The sequence below is a fragment of the Eucyclogobius newberryi genome, unplaced genomic scaffold, assembly GCF_026437365.1.
Source record: "Eucyclogobius newberryi isolate DKJ021-1_F unplaced genomic scaffold, fEucNew1.0.hap1 SCAF_3, whole genome shotgun sequence".
NCBI classification, from domain to species: domain Eukaryota; kingdom Metazoa; phylum Chordata; class Actinopteri; order Gobiiformes; family Gobiidae; genus Eucyclogobius; species Eucyclogobius newberryi.
In genome coordinates, this window is record NW_027315945.1 from 8,914,866 (window position 1) to 8,933,893 (window position 19,028).

The 19,028-nt window shown below is 40.7% G+C and overlaps 1 protein-coding gene across 1 annotated transcript; it reads right to left on the bottom strand.

The window, feature by feature from the left end:
• Positions 1–1,800: 1,800 nt before the first annotated feature.
• LOC140374485 (cortexin-3) lies at positions 1,801–17,333 on the bottom strand. The gene is made up of 2 exons (XM_072461391.1): positions 17,183–17,333; positions 1,801–2,354 (listed from the first exon to the last, which is right to left on the bottom strand). The coding sequence occupies exon 2, from the start codon at positions 2,287–2,289 to the stop codon at positions 2,038–2,040; it is 252 nt and encodes an 83-aa protein (XP_072317492.1). The 5' UTR covers positions 2,290–2,354; positions 17,183–17,333; the 3' UTR covers positions 1,801–2,037.
• Between the last annotated feature and the right edge of the window lie 1,695 nt (positions 17,334–19,028).

The window sequence follows — 19,028 nt, forward strand, 5'->3', positions numbered from 1 at the left end:
GAGAACAGTCTGGCAAATGGTGCAAAGGGTTGTGTTTTTAATATGAAAAGAGATCAAAAGGACAAGATCAGAATAAATCTATTTTCTGACAAATGTTTCAACTAAGATTCGTTTTTAGTTTTGAAATCAGGTTGAGTTAAACCATTTTATTTTTAAGGGCTCTGTAAAAACACATTTAACTATGTATACAGTGTATACAAATACGTAAATACAATGATGAGAAATTGAAGTTGCTTAAATGGACATTTTGATTTGATTTCGATTAATCATGGATTTCCCCTTTTTACTGCTATAGTAATTTATTAAGCCACAAGTCCACTGCACGATTTCGGCCTTCTGCAATGAAAGATTTCTGATCTGGAGGATGATATTTTGGAATCTTGGTGAGCCCTCCTCGCACTGCTTCTACAGCCAATCTCTTATTGTCCCCGTTGGGAAAGTGAACTGATTCTTCGATGCCACTGGGGCAACCTATCCTGACAGGTGGGCCCCACAGTGCAGCGCCCTTAGGCCCATCTCTAGATCTTTGGGCTAGGCTTGGTCAGGACTATTGTAACTGAGGGGTTTATCTTTGCATGTCTTGGGTTGATGGGGAAAACTGGAGGAAACCCACAGGGAGAAACAGTTCGCAGTTAACAACTGTTTGGTTCCAAAAATTTGACTATGCTGCTTATTTCATCTACCTCAAATAAAATACCCTCGCTCCCACCCTTCCCATTTTTAGTCTGCACACGTTTGTCTGTCTCCATGGTAACGCCATTGTCAAAAAAGGGCAGTTCTTTAAAGTAATATTAAAACAAATGTATTGAAGAGCCCTGTGCAAACTTGCCTATATTATATCTAAGATCAAGTGCTTGGTAGAGCTATTTTTACAGGTTTATGTGCTATTACTCTTTGAATATAATGGATTGATTTAGCTACAACATAAACAGTGATGGGACAGCAGTTTCAGAAAGGCTAGAAAAGGCTTTTTGTCAAACATTTTCCAATTCCAAATCATTAAAGGGTTCCATTCCAATTCCATCTCTGTGAATCTAACACACAATTACTGATAGTCAACTGTACATATGAATCTGAAAGATGGCTACATAGTTGACAAAGACATAAGGCATTGGATTTTTTCCCACATGTGTCATAATCAGAATTTTGACCCCTGCAGGTGCATGTAATAATAACACTTGTTTCTTTTCTTTTTTAGCAAATATTCAAATATTATACTCTAACACTGATTGTCTACAATATCCTTACAAAACCAAGGTGCAAAAAGAACATGTAAACAGTGTGTTTATCCAAGAGTCTTGGAGCGTTGGACCCTGTGACGATAGAGACATGAGATGGAGAATGAGGTAGTCCACAGCACACTTGATATGACGCACGCACACGGGTCACATCAGTATGGCATAGTTCTGTCCAGCCTTGTTTCCACCACATGCACGGGTCGGGTTGGTTTTGGTCAAAGTGTATGATGTGTTGTTGTCCTCTATCTGTCAGTAGGGGAAATTTATTGAATTACCAACTGGCAGTGTTGTGTTTTGATTGTCATTCAGAAGAGTCCAAACTGTAATTGTATAAGTAATATTAGGCTGCAAAATAATATTTTTTTTGTTTACATTGCAATTTGGCTAATTGAGCTTGTAGCAGGAATTGACATGACAAAGCTACTTCAGTCCTCAGCTCCCACACTTAAATGACAAGACAAGTCATTAAAATCTATAAATAGGGGCCCTGACATTGCTTAATTGACTGTGTGCCAGAGAAATATTAGTATTGAAATGTAAAAGCAATGTGAAAATGCTCGTTTGACTGAAGTTCAGCAGATCTTGGCGAGAGATCCATTCACGGTTTCTAATGTAGTGATGCAAGCAGAGCCCCAGCGCAGAGTACAAAAGGGCTCGTGGCGGAAACAAGGCTCTCAGGAGTTCAGATTGGCAGGGAGAAGCTGGATAATTGTCCATTTCAGATTGATTTGATTGTGATTTTTCCTGGTGAATGGCCTGGCATAATGTTGAGCCAGTGCTAATACTGGCACTGCCCTCCTCACACTATGCGGTAGTCGAAGGTGTCCTTCTCTGTGTGGTCTGTCCAGTTGGAGGAGGGCATGCTGCGGTAGGGGTCCAGCAGAATGCGGAAACACCTGACGATGAGGAGGGCCAGGAAGATGAAGAGCAGCAGCACGAAGACAAAGGCCGCCTTCTGCTCCAGGGTCAGGTAAGAGGGCACATGGTGTCCCCCTGATGCCCCCGAGAGCGTGCTGCTGAACAGGCCCTCAGCCATCCGCGGCACATCCATACTCGAGCGTCTGGGCTCCAGCGCTCCAGCTGTGGGGGGGCAGCACTAGGAATGGGGTTAAAGACCTGTGGGAGACAAACACAGGGTAAAAGCAAGCCGCACAAGCATTGCAGTAGTATTTAGCCCAGAGCTACCGTTTAACCTTGCCAGCCAAATGTATTTTTGCGATATTTGTTTCACAAACTCTTGAGTTTCATCTGGTTGGGCTCGCGCTGTTCAGTTTAAGTCAAGTAGCTGAGTGGCTGACCAATCACAGCGCAGCATTGTAGTTAGGGCAACTGCTTTTGCCAAGAGCCTGAATGATACATACACATATCAAGCTGTTGTGAGCCAGGTTAGCTACTGTTAGCTACTGCATTATGGGATATTTATACAAATTGGGCTATAGGACCACTTTCTTCTGCTCCATGTCTTCATGTCTGTGTTTGGTACAATAAAGTCCCGATTTGCTCTTCTAGTTGAGTGATTATGTCTCTATTCTCAAGAACCAATAATGGTGAAGAAACTTCCGGTGAAGAAGACACTTCATTTGCCTGTTTTTTCTGTGTGATCTACAGCTTATATAGATACGGCCCGTCAATCTCCAATGCTCTGAGGAAGATGACAAAAGTCTCCCTGGAAATATGAGGTTGTTTAGAGAGTTTGCAAACTCACACAATCTGCACCCTGCTGTGCCATTTCATTACAGCGATTAGAGTTGTTTGAGCTGCGAGCTACGTTTTCACAGATGTCACTTCAGCGCCGAACAGTTGGGACACACAATGCACAGGAGTGATCACGGTTTGGAGATTAAGAGAATCATTTTTCATCAAAGGTAATGAAGGGGCAACATGGATTTTTATATTTATTTCTTATATTTATATTTGTTTGTTTGTTTGTTTGTTTGCTTAGGTTAATTTTTGACTTACGGACATACCTATTTCTACAGCCCTATTTTAAAGGGAATAACTTGGACATCAACAGAATGCTTGTGTCGCTCCCTATTTTGGATTAGTTACCTAATTTGTGTCACGCCAGTCTGATGCCAGGTTCCAATACTCTCCAGCCAGTCTGACTAAACCTTTTGTTATTTAACTTGTTAGAAATGGTGAATTCTCTATAAGATGCAGCCTTAGTTTGCCACTAATTCAAAGTTAGCAAAGCAAGTCTATGTTTAGATTTGCAATAATAATTAACCAACTTGAATACATTTCTTGACTCTGTTTTTCTTTGTGCTGGTTTATTTGCAGTTCAAACCCACAAATGTTGTCATTATCATGATTTCAGCTTCTTGTTTGTGTGATCTTGAGGAATTTTGCCTATTCAAATGATGATATTTATTTTTTTATTGTTAATTGTTAATTCCAATTGCGGTTTTCATCACTCTGAAACCTATGGATACAAATTTAACTGTAAAATCGTAGTTTTTTATCCAAGTATGTTACTTGTGTAAGCTCAAAAAAGTAAACATTGTACACTGTGTGTCCTTTATCTATTTTATTCTATTTTTTAAGCATGCACAGATCGTCTTTTGACATTATTGGGTGAACGAGAGCCTTCTCAACCAACTGCTGACTTGCTGATACCAACGTCTTACAAACCTTTTTTTCTGATTAAGGTATCAAAACCCCATACATTGCTACTTACTCTGTCCTTCAAAAGATCTGCAGTGGTTAAGTTTTAAATGTTTTCAGATTATAACAGATTCTTCTATAAATTATGGTAGATGAATTAGAGAATAAGTTTCAAACTCTTGAAAGATGTTTTTATGGAAACTAAATTTGTTCTAAATTCAAATGGCTTTTTTATTGATGTGAACTGTTACAAAGATTCTTATGAATGTAGTATTTTTTCCACAAACTGTTTATGCAGTGGGCTTGTTTATCTAAACAAGCATATTTTTCATTTGGGGTAAATATTCAATCTTTCATATTTTGTAGAAGGTTCTTGTTATTTGGACAAACCCGATCATTATTCAGGAAGTGTGCTGCTTTTTGACAGGAAGCTGATAGAGGACGGTTTGTTTGCTGAAGTTGACAGTAATGGACGCTCATTTTAGCGTGAGCAGCTGCCCACAGCGTGCCGCAGAGAACAGAGCAGGGAGAGGGCAGCCCGGGCACTGAACTTGACTAAAACGGGCATCCAAAGTCTATAAGTCGAGAAACACAGCAGGCAAAAATCTAGTTGTTTTTCTATCTGTTCCTAAATATGTTTTGTTATTTCATTGAATCCACTTGCATCAATTGATGCGGTGCGTGAGGCTGCATGCCCCGGGTTCAGCGCCCCTGCACGGGGCTGAACAGCTGTCAGCTCCGCCGCGCGCCGCTCCGTCCGCCGCGCGCCGCTCCGTCCGCCGCGCGCCGCTCCGTCCGCCGCGCGCCGCTCCGTCCGCCGCGCCAGTGAGTGACAAACGATAGAACTTCAGATCAACAAAGGGTCTACCGCCTAAATAAAACTGATGTTAATTCTACAGCAACACAATAGACTAAATATATATATATATGTCCATCGCGCAAGAAAGAGTGTTGATTAGAATCTTCACCTCACTGTCTTCAAAAGGGCTGTTTGTGACTTTAAGATGAAGATGCACGGAGCTCTTGATTTTCTGTGTTACGGTGTTTCTTGTGTTGATACAGCCTTTTGTGTAGTGGCTACAATGTCCAATGTCTGGGCGATGGAGGGATTACACCAATTTATCAGTTAAGCCTATTGAGAAGCAGTCCATTTTTCACTGACGACTTGCTCAAAAGAAAGCAGCACGGGAGCAGATAAACATATAGATAAAACATTTCACACATTTAACTATTTACAATACTATATTGACAGAATTCTTAGTTTTGCACGATTTGGCATGGTTTTGTTTTATTTCTCAAATTTTTTGTACCATTTGATTGATTCCATTCCTATAGTTGTTTTATACTGTCCTTAGAATGCTGACACAATTGGCACTCCCACTCCACAACTTCTCAGCTCATGTTAGTCATACTTGGTGTTTTGTTTTCCCACTGTCTAAATTTGTCATTATTTTGTGTCTTTGTTCTGAGACTCGGTGAGATAGATCGGTGAGATACTTCAAAGTGTTCTCTTGGGTTGTGTCAAACATTTAAATGCAGTTTTTCTTTGTGCAAATTCTGTTGAACTGTTCTTTCACCAGTGACCTGTCGATGAGGTAAAAACGCAAAGAGTTCATTTTCTACAATTTGATCATGTCAGAATGTCAGATGGAGGGCAGTGGCCAATGTTACTTTCAATTGTGATTTCCTTTATGCTATAGAATGGGAAACAAACTGGTTCTACAGCGCCATCACTTGGCTGATGCTTACCAGAGTTATGTCAAATTGAACGTTCCACCACACACAAAATGAATGGTGAAGCCAATCCACATGTTTAGGTATAAAACATGTTTCTTTTAGGATGTTTAGTCACGACATTCTTACCAGAAGCACAATGTCAGAAATTTAAATTCAAAGTGAGTTAGCCTTTAGTTCATTTGACAGTTTTACACGCTAATTATCGTCGAAGTGGTTGATAGGACGAGCATATTAAATACATTTTGGAACATTCAAAGCCATAACATATCCAAGCAAAACCCCACCTCAAAAAGTTACATACTGCACCTTTAAAATGTTAAAAAATTATGCAGATTTTGGTTATTTTAATGACTTACATACATCACATACATAATTCAAGACCAGATGGTAAACACTCGCCTGGCCTCAAAGAACTTAATTAGGTAAGACATCCAAAGTAAAGTGAGCAGACAGTGCCCATTGACTTTCTAGTATCAACCTGTACCGCTACATTGCATAATCCTCTGCACCAATTTGATTTCAGGGACTCTTTTTACTCTTTCGATGCAGTTCAGTTGTAAACATTTAACTTCTACAAGATATTCATTCAACTGAGCAGTGTTTGAGCCTTGAACCTCCAGCATTACTCAAACTCTAGTGTGGATGTGTCCGTCCTCCTAAGTGCCTTACATAATCCAAAAAAAGGCCAGACTGATTTATGAGCAGTTTGGAGCCATTCATAGGAGAACGAGAGGACAAGACACAAGTATGAGTTTCCCAAATTATAATGAGGGTAAAGACAGAAGGGTTTTCAATTTACAGTATGTCTTTTGTTCAGAATTCGTCATGTTACGTAATGCCCATTCGATGGTCTGATATGGATTTTTAGTAAGTAGTATAAGTATACCTTATTTTTTCTACTTTATCATTTTAATGAAAATAATTATAAATATTATTATTAATTGTTTAAGTAATTAATAATTATATTTATCATTATTCATTATTTTAAGTAATAATTATTAATTGTTAAAGTAAAGGCATTTCTCTAGTACTTTTACCAGAATACTTTTTTCATTCACCAGATCACTGATGTCACAAACTTGACCAATGATATACAAACTTGAGCAACGATACACTAACTTAAGTAATGACTCACTAAGTTAAGCAACAATTTGCAAACTTGAGCAACAATTTGCAAACAATTCTACATGAAGAACAAAACCACACTAATCAAAATCAGATGGGAGGGTGGATAAAAAGTCAACATTCCTCCATAGTGATTTCTCCTATCAAGGTCAGAGAATCTGTGTGATGGATCGGTGAATGATATGGGAGTCAGGGGTATATGATTCTACAGGGAGAGTGGCGCCGGAGCAGGCCCTTGTTTAGCATGCACGGGCTGGGAACAGAGAGAGGAGGCTAGGGAGGCTCTTCACGCTCACACAAGCAGAACGGAAGGACGAGGCGAGAGACAAGAAGGCTGCTCCATCACACAAAACAAGAACTCGGGAAGGAAAAGGGATTTGACTAAGTATGCAAAGTAACAGAAGTGAAGCATAAAGATAATTGTAAACATTGGACTTTCATTTTAAAAGGCCAGTCTCATATTTTGAGCGATTCAATTGGGCGAATCTGCCATAGAGTTGGGCAATTTATAGAATTTTAATCAAATAGAATTCAATAATTTCCAATGGTCAATGATCTGCTTGTTTTTCAGTAAAAGCATGTGGTTCAGTCTGTCATATTAATGTCTCAAAGTCACTGGGGTAGGATCCAGTCACCCACAACCCCTAACGGGAACAAACGGTAGACGATGAATGAATGTTAAAAGAAAGCAGCCTCGTCCGACAAAAAGCAAAGTCTTTAGCCTTAAAATGTCATAGCAGAAAAACAGGTTCCTTTTTTGTTCACATTTTGTTGGAATGTTCTCTGATTATCGCTTCCCCTTACCCAGCCTGGCACACCATTCATACTGAAGACAGACAACAGAAAGGACAAGCGTTTGTACAGGGCAAATTAACATTGGATGAATTCCGCTACAAAGAAAGTATATTTTATATAATACACTGACTTTTTCTTACACAGCTTGTTGTGCTTACGTAACATTTTGGAAAAGTTACCTGGGGTGAAAGAGAAGGATGCAATCTGTTGTCGGCCACCTGCTTGTCTCCATGGATATGTGACTGTTTACCCTGGAATGTGGCACAGTATGGCATTAAACCTATGTCTCTTGCGTTTATTCGATTGCACGTTTCTTTATTGCTGAAAATAACTTGACAAACATGCATGTTTACTGTGAGCAGGGTCACCGCTCCACATATCTAACCATTAACTTGGCCTGGTCGCAGTACCTGCTTGTCTCCATTGAGATAATGCCATACTGTGGAACATCTCAGGCAGTAACATCTCCATGGAGACAAGCAGGAGGCAGACACCAGATGAGTTATGGCCTGTGAATAGTGCCATACCACTGTGGGAAGTGTTTAAAAGGCACTATACATATATCAAATACATTGATATTATTATGAAAAAAAAAATCTACTTCTTATTATGTTTCCCTCAAAGTGGCATGAACTGGATGCAACCATTTCTGAATGAATCGAAAATATTCCATTGTTCTACCTACTCTACCTACTATATATATATATATATATATATATATATATATATATATATATATATATATATATATATATATATATATATATAATAAGCATATATAATACAAATATGCCAAATTGGAATAATGTTAATGATTAAAAATAACATAAAATGAGTTTGCAAATCTGCAAATAGAGACAATAAAATTTATGTATCATTCAACTTTCTATCCTTCAGCATTTTCGTGTCTAATTTTACTGTCCGTCCATGTGATATCTGAACCTCAACCAAGACAATTAAGGCTATCTTACTTTTGGAAATACAAGAAACCCAAAAGATATTGAAGTATGTCAATGCCCGATCTCATCAAATCTTAGAAGCTAAACAGGGATAGGCCTGGTTAGTAAAAATAAATAAATTATAATTTACATCAATAGTCTGCAACACGTCATATTAGGGGGTGTTGCCTTGTGTGGGTGAAAATACTCAATTGATTCAATAGGAAAAGCAACTTTTTCACTCTACTGGTGAATTATGGGTATTTCGAACACAGCTAATTCTTGTCGAGTCATAATTGAGTCTCAGTGACATGGGTTTTCCCAGTAAAAGTAAACAGATTGTTCTGTAGATATTAAAACACAAGCCTGCATCTGCCGTTAGCATTCTTGGAATTTATACACATTTTGGCCATTGGGACACTTTATTCTTCTTCTTGTCATCTGTACAATAGATACCCCAAAGACAGCATTTGCTCTTGCAGTTGTTGAGCAGTGGATTGCGTCCCCAACAATGGTCCGTTAGTGGGCGTCCCCTCGGATGCCGACTATCTATATTGCTCAGTCCGATTGCAAATAAATGAGAGAATAACAGGGCTGGCCAAACTTTAAAGACTTCAATTCTTGGTTCAATCTGAGTATTTGTTCTTAAAGTTTCTGTGAAAATGTCATGTAATTTACTTGTACCAACCATGTACAAAATGTAAGTAACATGAAACATGTTAAAACACTATCTCTTTTTTCTACTGCTTAGGGGTTCAAACCACGGCCAAGTCCACATGTCATTTCTCATACATCGATTCCTCATTAGAGCGTGGTGCTTCTGTCCGACTATTTGAAACTAAGGATTAAAACATAAAGCAGTTAATCAAAGCCCAAAATCTGTGTAATTACAAAGTCCTTGCTGGCTGTGGAGTCAAAACACACACAGAAGAATGATGACGCTATCGGCTGTACTGTGCTCGGAAATAATGAGACATAAACCAAAGGAGTAGAAAGTTGCAGTCTAACTAGGAGGCGGCTGTCTGAGTGACCTTGAGAACACAAAGCTAAATTGTTCCCTAGACAGAGGATCTGGAGAAAGGAAAGTTAAAATGTCCGTATAATTGGCTGGAGTGTATCCCAGTAACACCATTGACAGTGGTTTGTTTCAGGGTTGACGTGTAGAAACGCCGGCACCACATTACAATAACTACACCTTAATTAGCCTTCATAAAGCATAAACAAAGACCGAATTAACAATGAGCAAACAGTTTATTCAAAGTGATTCAGACTCAGTAACTCAATTAAGAGGTTTGCAATTAGGATGAAATATTTACTAAAAAAAATAGGGTTAGGAAAATTGATGACTGGAAATTAAACCAGTTCACGATTAATGAGAATAATTAAGAAATAATTATAACAGAAAAGTCACATTGTGCGCCTTAATATACTAGAGCTAGATCATTCTAAGAGGGGTGTCTTGGTCGACCACATTTTTTGAATAATGGGTGAACATAATGGGTTAGACTCGAGCATAGGTGTCAAACTCTGGCCCGCGGGCCAAATCTGGCCCGCCAGACGTTTTAATCTGGCCCACTGAACATTTACCATTTACATCCTCGTGTCCGTCTGTCCGTCTGTGGGAGTCGGATCTCTCCTTCACTGGAACTCCTCCAGGTTTATACGCTTTTTCCCAAGGAGGTTTTTTTGTAGTTTTTCCTGGCCGAGAAGGAGAGTCTAAGGACAGAGGACCCTGGGACATCGTCCCTCGCCACCACAGACATTGTCTGACTCCCTCGCCACCACAGACATTGTCTGACTCCATCGCCACCACAGACATTGTTGATTCGGCCCTCAGAGGCGACTGTTGTTGTGACTTCGGGCCTTATAAAAATAAATTAAATTGAATTTAAAATTTATATAAAATATATATATATATGTATAAATATATATATTTTTTAAAATCGATTCATAGAACCGTAGTTACATCCTTAACCGTTTTTATCGCTAAAACTACGCGTCCCACAATGCCCCTCCCCCACGGGGCTCTGCTGCACTGCTGTGTGAGCTGCCGAGGGAGAAGTGCACTTAAAGCACTTTTGAGCAGAAGTTTAGTGGTGTTTCAGTTCAGGAGTACAGATAACTACACAGATGTGGAAATGTTAGTTAGTACATTTAAACATTTTTTTTTGATCTTGAGAAGTTTATTTTGTTATAAAGTCAAATGTTTATCTCTGTGTAGAACTGTAGATCAACTCTGAAGTTGTAATGCACATAAAATGAAGCACAGTATTGATGAAATCACACTTGTTTTTCTAAATACATTTCAGTTTATGAGAACAAACGTTTTGTAATTTTTTTTTATCGATCCAGTAATTGCTTCAAAACAGCGTAGGCTATAGAAAGCTATTTATTTCTTATATTTTTAATAGTTTTATGTTTTACGTTATGTTCGGCCCGCGACCCAAATGAGTTTGACACCCCTGGGTTAGAGTCACCCATTATATTCACAACACTAGACGGGAGAAGGCAATTAGTGAGTTTTCTTGAGATTTGGAAGTGGGTTGTGAATTTAATTAGCCTTTTTTTACTGACAAATACACAGTTTACAAGTAGTTATTTGTAGAAATAGTAGTAAATTGTAGAGACACTTGATCGGTCTTTAGTCGACCAAGAGTTTGTTCAGTCAACCACTGCCCCATAGGAAAGGTCCTATGTTGTCGTTCATGAGATTTGTTTCGGTTTCAGTACGGCCATCTTAGTTTTCTGTATTGATCAGTATCTTGATATACTCTGAGAGCAGACAGACCTTGCAGCTGTTTATCTGACATCTCATCTGCTCCGGTCACACCTCATATTTGCATCAAAGTTCCATAATCTTGTTTCTCCAGAGGTGATCCAGAGTGGAAAAGGGAAAGAATAAGGAAGAAAAACCTGTGTAGAGTGCCTTTTCACTCTATGGAAACCCTAATGAGCGTGGCAAAAAGGGGAAAAGAACCAATGTCTTATGTCTGGACTGTTTGCAAAACAACAGATTTTTAGACATGACTTTCCTGTATTTTTTTAAACCTTCAGACAGAAACTGGTTCATCTCAAGGCCAGGTTTGCCAGACACTCAAATTCTTCAAAAAGTTTATAATCTGTCGTCCACCTTCTATTTAAAGCCACAAACCACTCATTTGATTAGAGTGAGGTGCAGGTTTTAAGCAGGAATGAACCCAAGACCATTTTTGTGGAAAAAATATGAACTCTTTTTGAACAGAAATGAAGGTTTAAGATATAATTTGCCATCTATTTACAGCAGTGTGCTCTAACCTTGGTCAAGTGAGAAAACAAGTCAATCAAATACTAATCAGGTGACAGGTCACAATAAGATCTGAACATCCCAAAACTGGTCTCAGTATCTATGTCTCAAAACAATAACTTTTTTTAAATTTTGTATTCACTTCAGAGTATTTTGTGGCAAAGATTGAAAGGACTTATTTTTAAAGAGCACTGTATTTCTACTAGCAGGAAGTTACATCTCATCATCTTCGTGGATGAGATGGAGAGAGGCACAAAGCTGGGCTGCATTATTTTTTTAGTTATATTTTTGTCGTTTGGATTAAGCATGGATGGAAAAAGCTTAAAGTGGATGCAGAGCAAAGTCACAGAGCAAGGACATCAGCATCGCCAAGTCTGAACACCGACTGAGCCAAGCCAACAGCAGCACAGACAGTAGAATACATACATTTGCATACACATCCAAAATATTTGAAGGACTGGAGTATCCAAAATGTGTTCTATTAAGAGTGTTTTCAGAAGTAGGAAATCCAGGATGAAACAAATTCCAATCACGCATTGCCACTGTTGGCTCTCACCTAATCATCTGTCAGGACATTCATTTAAATCCACTTTCTGCACTAAGAATAAGACAGTGGCTATGGTTACATGCACACCAAAATCTAATGTGTGCTCTAAATTCTGGAGTTGTCAGAATTCCATCTGATGCGAGTAATCTGATTTAATTCTGCTTGTTTACACCTGTGGGTTTTGACGAGTAATGTTGTAGTAAAAATGGGGAAACAACTGTGAGAAAGACAAAACTGAAAGAGAGTGTTTTGGATGATCAGACTGTAAACACACTATATTTGATCGGTGCACACGTACACATTGTCACTGTTGTGTTAGTCTGACTACTTGTTTCTCTCAACCTATCACCTTTAAAAGAACACATATATTCCTTTAAACATGCTCTCGAGTACTTCTTTTTTGGCATCTCATGTTTTAAAACTTAAATTAATGCATCTATTGAAACGGAAAACGGAATTACAAAGGTGAGTTTAACAAACCTAGCTTGCCCCAACATGCTAATGCAGGCAGGTTGCAATGATTTATCGACTTAAAGGTGCCATAACGTGCTTTTTTCACGTTTCGTAGTCTATCCTAAGTGTATAATTGATAATAATAAGGGTTGTGCAACACCCTTAACATAATAGTTAAGAAATATCACCCAGACCTTGGACCCCCTCACCAACCCGGAAATGCAAATGGCTTGGTTTGATATGAGGGGGAGGGGGAGGGTGAGGGGGGTGAGGGGGGATGATGACGCGTGCCTGTGATTATGACGCGGTCCTGTGAACACCCCCCGTCAGTTTGGAGATTCGAGGAAAGGAGATAGTCTGTAATATAGCTAAACACTGCGGGAATCAATCAAAAAAACACCCTGGGTACATATATGAAGCACAAATAGCAATGTAAGAAGGTTAAAAGCTCTGAAAAGTCGATTTTGCATGTTATGGGACCTTTAAAAACAGCGCAGGAGACATCTGAGCTTTATATATGTTGTCACAACTCTGGGACAATTTTTAAACGGTGTATTATATGAGGCTCTGAGAGAATAACTTACTTAACAGGATTCATCAAGCAAGTGGGAGTGAAGCTACAATACAAGCTCAAAAAAGTCAATTTTGCATAATATGTGTGTTTTAAGCCATTCAATATAAATGCACTCTCTCCTCCTTCATTGGGCTGGTACAATATTAAGACAGCTCAATTGTTTTAGAGGGAAAAAAAGTGAATGCTACTGCAAAACACAATTTATTTTCCATATGTCTCCGTCAGTCAATCTGCTTCAGCCTCTTAACCAATTAGATTTCCAATTCTTCAAATTAATACAATTCTCTCCTGCGTGCTTCTACCCTCTTACACTACGCAGTACATAATGAGATCCAATGTGACAAGTGCAACGTTGCGACTACAGGATACAGTGACTACATATGTTTTTCCTTAACCTGTGATAAATATAGGATTTAGTAGCGTTGCAGAGCCAGTTTGACGCTAACAAATGAAATGCAGGTATCCATATTGATGAACGACACCACACTTTTTGACACTCAATATTAGTTTAACCTTTCAATAAATACTTGTTTTTGTATACCGTATTAGTAATGTATATATCAAAAAAGTATGGCCCTAAACAATGTAAGTCTTTAAATTATAGAAGGGTTTCAAGTAGGCTCTAAATGTCATACAGAACATTTACACAGACGCATCAGTCCAACCAGCTGATAATGAAGCTGTTTTAACACAAAACAACACATGAAAACAATTGATGTCGAGCCTAAATATGTACATGTAAAATAGTATCAACTATTGTTACTCACATTTATACTGAGTAACTTTCCCTTCATCTCCAATCCCTTTGCTATGAAGGGAACGTTTTAAATTGGAAATCAGAGAACTGATTTCTTGTTTTTAAAATCAATTTTGTGATTCAAATTTCCAAAACATTAAAATAATGGGGAAATAAACAAACATCATCTTTCCATCAACATGCTAATATAAGCAAGCATAAGAAATGCTCAGAACGAGTCTGGTGATGATTTATGGACTTAACACAGAAGATCAACCTTTGACATCACAAATCTGGGACATTTGAATGTTTTTGTGAGGCTCAGGAAAGAGCAGCGCAGACGAGCTCGACAAACAGGATTGATGAAGCAGACGACTCACTCCAGGTATGTTTACAATGTTAGAACATGGTTAAAAGCTCAATGTCCTTTTCTATGATTTGAATTTTGTTGACAAAATGAACACTGCTTAGAATAAATGAGATACTAGTTGCAACTAAATTCAAGAACAAAAATGTAATTATGGATTTCATTTGATGAAGTATGAAACTGAATGATATGGAGCCACACCCACAATAAGCTGGGAACAGCTAATATGATATACGTGCATAAGACACATATGAGCACAAAACCAAAATAACACACCTCTCCATAATTATACGCTGAAACATGTTCATTTCACATGTCAGTGCATAAAGCGACAACATGTAATCTGACATCTGCAGAGCTGTAAGTGCGCTGGCCTTGCTTAAAGAACACATCATCAACTATTGATCGAAATTACAGGCTTGAATTATTGATATTTCAAATTAAAAGTTTATAGTCAATATTATAAATGGATATACCTGCCGCAATACTTACATTAATGTAGGGGGGAAATGTCCATATAATTGTTGTATAATGATACGTTTTATGGTCACTAGGTTACTCTGAACGATGATGACTATGACTTATGAATATATATAGCACCTAAATGACAACGCATAACACATGTCACAAATCAAAGATTTTGGCACATACAGTATACATTTATTTCAGTTGTTCATGGTAAATCAATTATAGATTATGTGTTGGTATTCAAAATGAGTACATGAATTTGCAACTATGAGCTGAAATTGTACATCAAATCGAATAATTACAATTATGAAAGGTAAGGTAAGATATATATATAGCTCCGTACCACGCACCTGTCACCTCACGTTCATCACGCTCCGGAGACACAGAACAGCTTTATGGTGCCTTTAAGCGTTTCTACTGTCCAATATGAGTTCTCTTCGTATAGTTTTGATCCATACCATACTATAGTTTTGGTATATTTCACATGTAGCATATTTAAGTCCTGGCTTAGTCCTGGCTCAACCTGTTTTACCCTGGTTAAGCCCTCCACTTTTTAGCCCTGGTTCTTTCTGGGCTCAGTCTCGATTTAGTCCTGATTTGGTCCTGGTTTGGTCCGGGTTTTGACCTGGTTTGGTCCGGGTCTGGTCCGGGTTTGGTCCTGGTTTGGTCCGGGTTTGGTCAGGGTTTGGTCCGGGTTTGGTCCTGGCTTGGTCCTGGTTTGGTCCTGGCTTGGTCCTGGTTTGGTCCTGGTTTGGTCCTGGTTTGGTCCGGGTTTGGTCCTGGTTTGGTCCGGGCTTGGTCCGGGTTTTGACCTGGTTTGGTCCTGGCTTGGTCCTGGTTTGGTCCTGGCTTGGTCCTGGTTTGGTCCTGGTTTGGTCCTGGCTTGGTCCTGGTTTGGTCCTGGTTTGGTCCTGGTTTGGTCCGGGTTTGGTCCTGGTTTGGTCCTGGCTTGGTCCTGGTTTGGTCCTGGCTTGGTCCTGGTTTTGACCTGGTTTGGTCCTGGCTTGGTCCTGGTTTGGTCCTGGCTTGGTCCTGGTTTGGTCCTGGTTTGGTCCGGGTTTGGTCCTGGCTTGGTCCTGGTTTGGTCCTGGTTTGGTCCTGGTTTGGTCCGGGTTTGGTCCTGGTTTGGTCCGGGTTTGGTCCGGGTTTTGACCTGGTTTAGTCCTGGCTTGGTCCTGGTTTGGTCCTGGCTTGGTCCTGGTTTGGTCCTGGTTTGGTCCTGGTTTGGTCCGGGTTTGGTCCGGGTTTGGTCCTGGTTTGGTCCTGGTTTGGTCCGGGTTTGGTCCTGGTTTGGTCCTGGTTTGGTCCTGGCTTGGTCCTGGTTTGGTCCTGGTTTGGTCCGGGTTTGGTCCTGGCTTGGTCCTGGTTTGGTCCTGGTTTGGTCCTGGTTTGGTCCGGGTTTGGTCCTGGTTTGGTCCTGGTTTGGTCCGGGTTTGGTCCTGGTTTGGTCCTGGTTTGGTCCTGGCTTGGTCCTGGTTTGGTCCTGGTTTGGTCCTGGTTTGGTCCGGGTTTGGTCCTGGTTTGGTCCTGGTTTGGTCCTGGTTTGGTCCGGGTTTGGTCCTGATTTGGTCCTGGTTTGGTCCGGGTTTTGACCTGGTTTGGTCCGGGTCTGGTCCGGGTTTGGTCCTGGTTTAGTCCGGGTTTGGTCCGGGTTTTGACCTGGTTTGGTCCTGGTTTAGTCCGGGTTTGGTCCGGGTTTTGACCTGGTTTGGTCCTGGCTTGGTCCTGGTTTGGTCCTGGCTTGGTCCTGGTTTGGTCCTGGTTTGGTCCTGGCTTGGTCCTGGTTTGGTCCTGGTTTGGTCCTGGTTTGGTCCGGGTTTGGTCCTGGTTTGGTCCTGGCTTGGTCCTGGTTTGGTCCTGGCTTGGTCCTGGTTTTGACCTGGTTTGGTCCTGGCTTGGTCCTGGTTTGGTCCTGGCTTGGTCCTGGTTTGGTCCTGGTTTGGTCCGGGTTTGGTCCTGGCTTGGTCCTGGTTTGGTCCTGGTTTGGTCCTGGTTTGGTCCGGGTTTGGTCCTGGTTTGGTCCGGGTTTGGTCCGGGTTTTGACCTGGTTTAGTCCTGGCTTGGTCCTGGTTTGGTCCGGGTTTGGTCCTGGCTTGGTCCTGGTTTGGTCCTGGTTTGGTCCTGGTTTGGTCCGGGTTTGGTCCTGGTTTGGTCCTGGTTTGGTCCTGGTTTGGTCCTGGTTTGGTCCGGGTTTGGTCCTGGTTTGGTCCTGGTTTGGTCCTGGTTTGGTCCTGGTTCATCCCCGGTTCAGCCTCGGTTCAGCCTCGGTTCAGCCTCGGACCTCTGACACCTCTGTAGTGCGCATACGGCTGTAAACACTAACCTGTTGTTCCGAGCGACTCTCCTCCCGGGTTCGATCTCCCGTCAATCAGCGCTCGGTCTCCATCGCTCTGGCTGGTGAATGCTCAATCGGTGTCGGGGTGGATACAGCGGGATGTGTCGGTGTCAGTGCCCGGTTGTGGTGCGGTCGCAGCTCAGCAAGTGCTCCTCGCTGGCGCTGCTGCTCCGGTGATGGGGATCCGGCTCTTCTCTTCTTGCGCTCGGTGGCTCATCCCCGCAGACACGCGCGCACGCACGAGATGTGGAGCCCCGTCGCTCCTGGCAACCTGTTGCTATAGCGATCCGACAGCCAGGTATATGCTACATAACTGTAACGCGAGGCTGAGATGAGACCGAGGTGTGGTCGTAGACTATGGGCTTCGTAGTATCTGAGCCAGGCGCGTGCACGAGGCTAAAGTATGTTACGTATAATAGAAGAGGTTCCCCAGAACTAGGATTCAAGAATGCATCGTCATGACAACAGGACTTCATGTTTTGTAGTCCAGTATTTGTCCATGAGCCCTTTGTTTGACTTTCATTATTTGAAATCAGAGATAAATATCCTATTGACCTAAAGAGAAATGTTACTTCAAAATTCTCAAGTAGAAGTAATAAGTAGTGGTCCATAAAAGAGACTCAAGGAGATTAAAATCGTTTGTGAAATCCTCTACTAAGAGGAATTGCGGGCCTAATAGTAACTGTCAGGACAGAGCATTAAAGGAGCCATATTATAGGCCAATGTTTTTCATGTTCTTAAAGCTGGACTTGTGTGTAGATATATTGTGTTTTTGTAAACGCAACACTTTGTGACATAAATGAGACCACTGCACGCGTCCTGCTTCTATTAATAAACTATTATTTATGTCCCATCAACCCCGAAACAAGAGCTGAAACAGTGCTCTGATTAGTCGTGCTTGGGGCTTTTCGTAAGAGTTTTACCAAGTCCAAACTAAAAATAAATGCTTTTGTGGATATTAAGAATGTGCCAAAGGTTTGTGAGAGCTATGAACTAGTCCGACAGATTTAAACAATTACTTCTGGTTTTGCTGTTTGGAAAAATAGGTACACCAGCTTTAATATTATAACGTAATTACCATAATTTTGCATTCTGTTAATTGTAAACTGCAATATTGATCTGAAACAGCTTTGTCGTAGAAACCGGTTCATTGATGTCCTGTTTTTATCTTTGAAGAATGTCTAAATGGCATGTTTGAAACCTAAACGTACCACCCACAGTACAGTAAAGTAGGAAGCAGTGGGAAGGGATAGGGGGTAGGTGAAAACAAGGGTTTTCAGAGCACCCGAGCCTCAGTTTGCAGAACAATAAATTCACCTTTTTAAACCTTTTTCGTTATCTCATTAAAAAAACCTGGAATAGTTTTTCATGTTGCTATTTTCCACTGTCACGACCCCATGTTGTCGCAGTGTGGTGTTTTGTGGGCGGGTGGAGCTGGATGCGGTTTTGTGGCGTGTTGTGCCTTTAAAAGCTCAAACATGCGACTCACTGGCGCACACTCATCCTGTTCCTGTCACCTGCACGTCCCACATTCTTCGTCATTACTATCTTTAATCAACATACACATTGTACATACATATATATCTTGATCAAACACGCACACTCACCCCTGACCTCTGCTGACGTTCATGCCTTGTTGAGATCCATAAAAGAGGTTAGTTCCATGGCCTGGAGCCGGGTTATGACCAATATTAATTCCTTTTTTTATATGTATATTTTTGTAAGATAGACCACAAAATAAGAAAAAATGAGCGAGAAAGTTCCAAAGAAACTCAAACGGTATGTACATCCACGGTTGTATCCATCCCATCTGTCCCAGTGTCTGGTG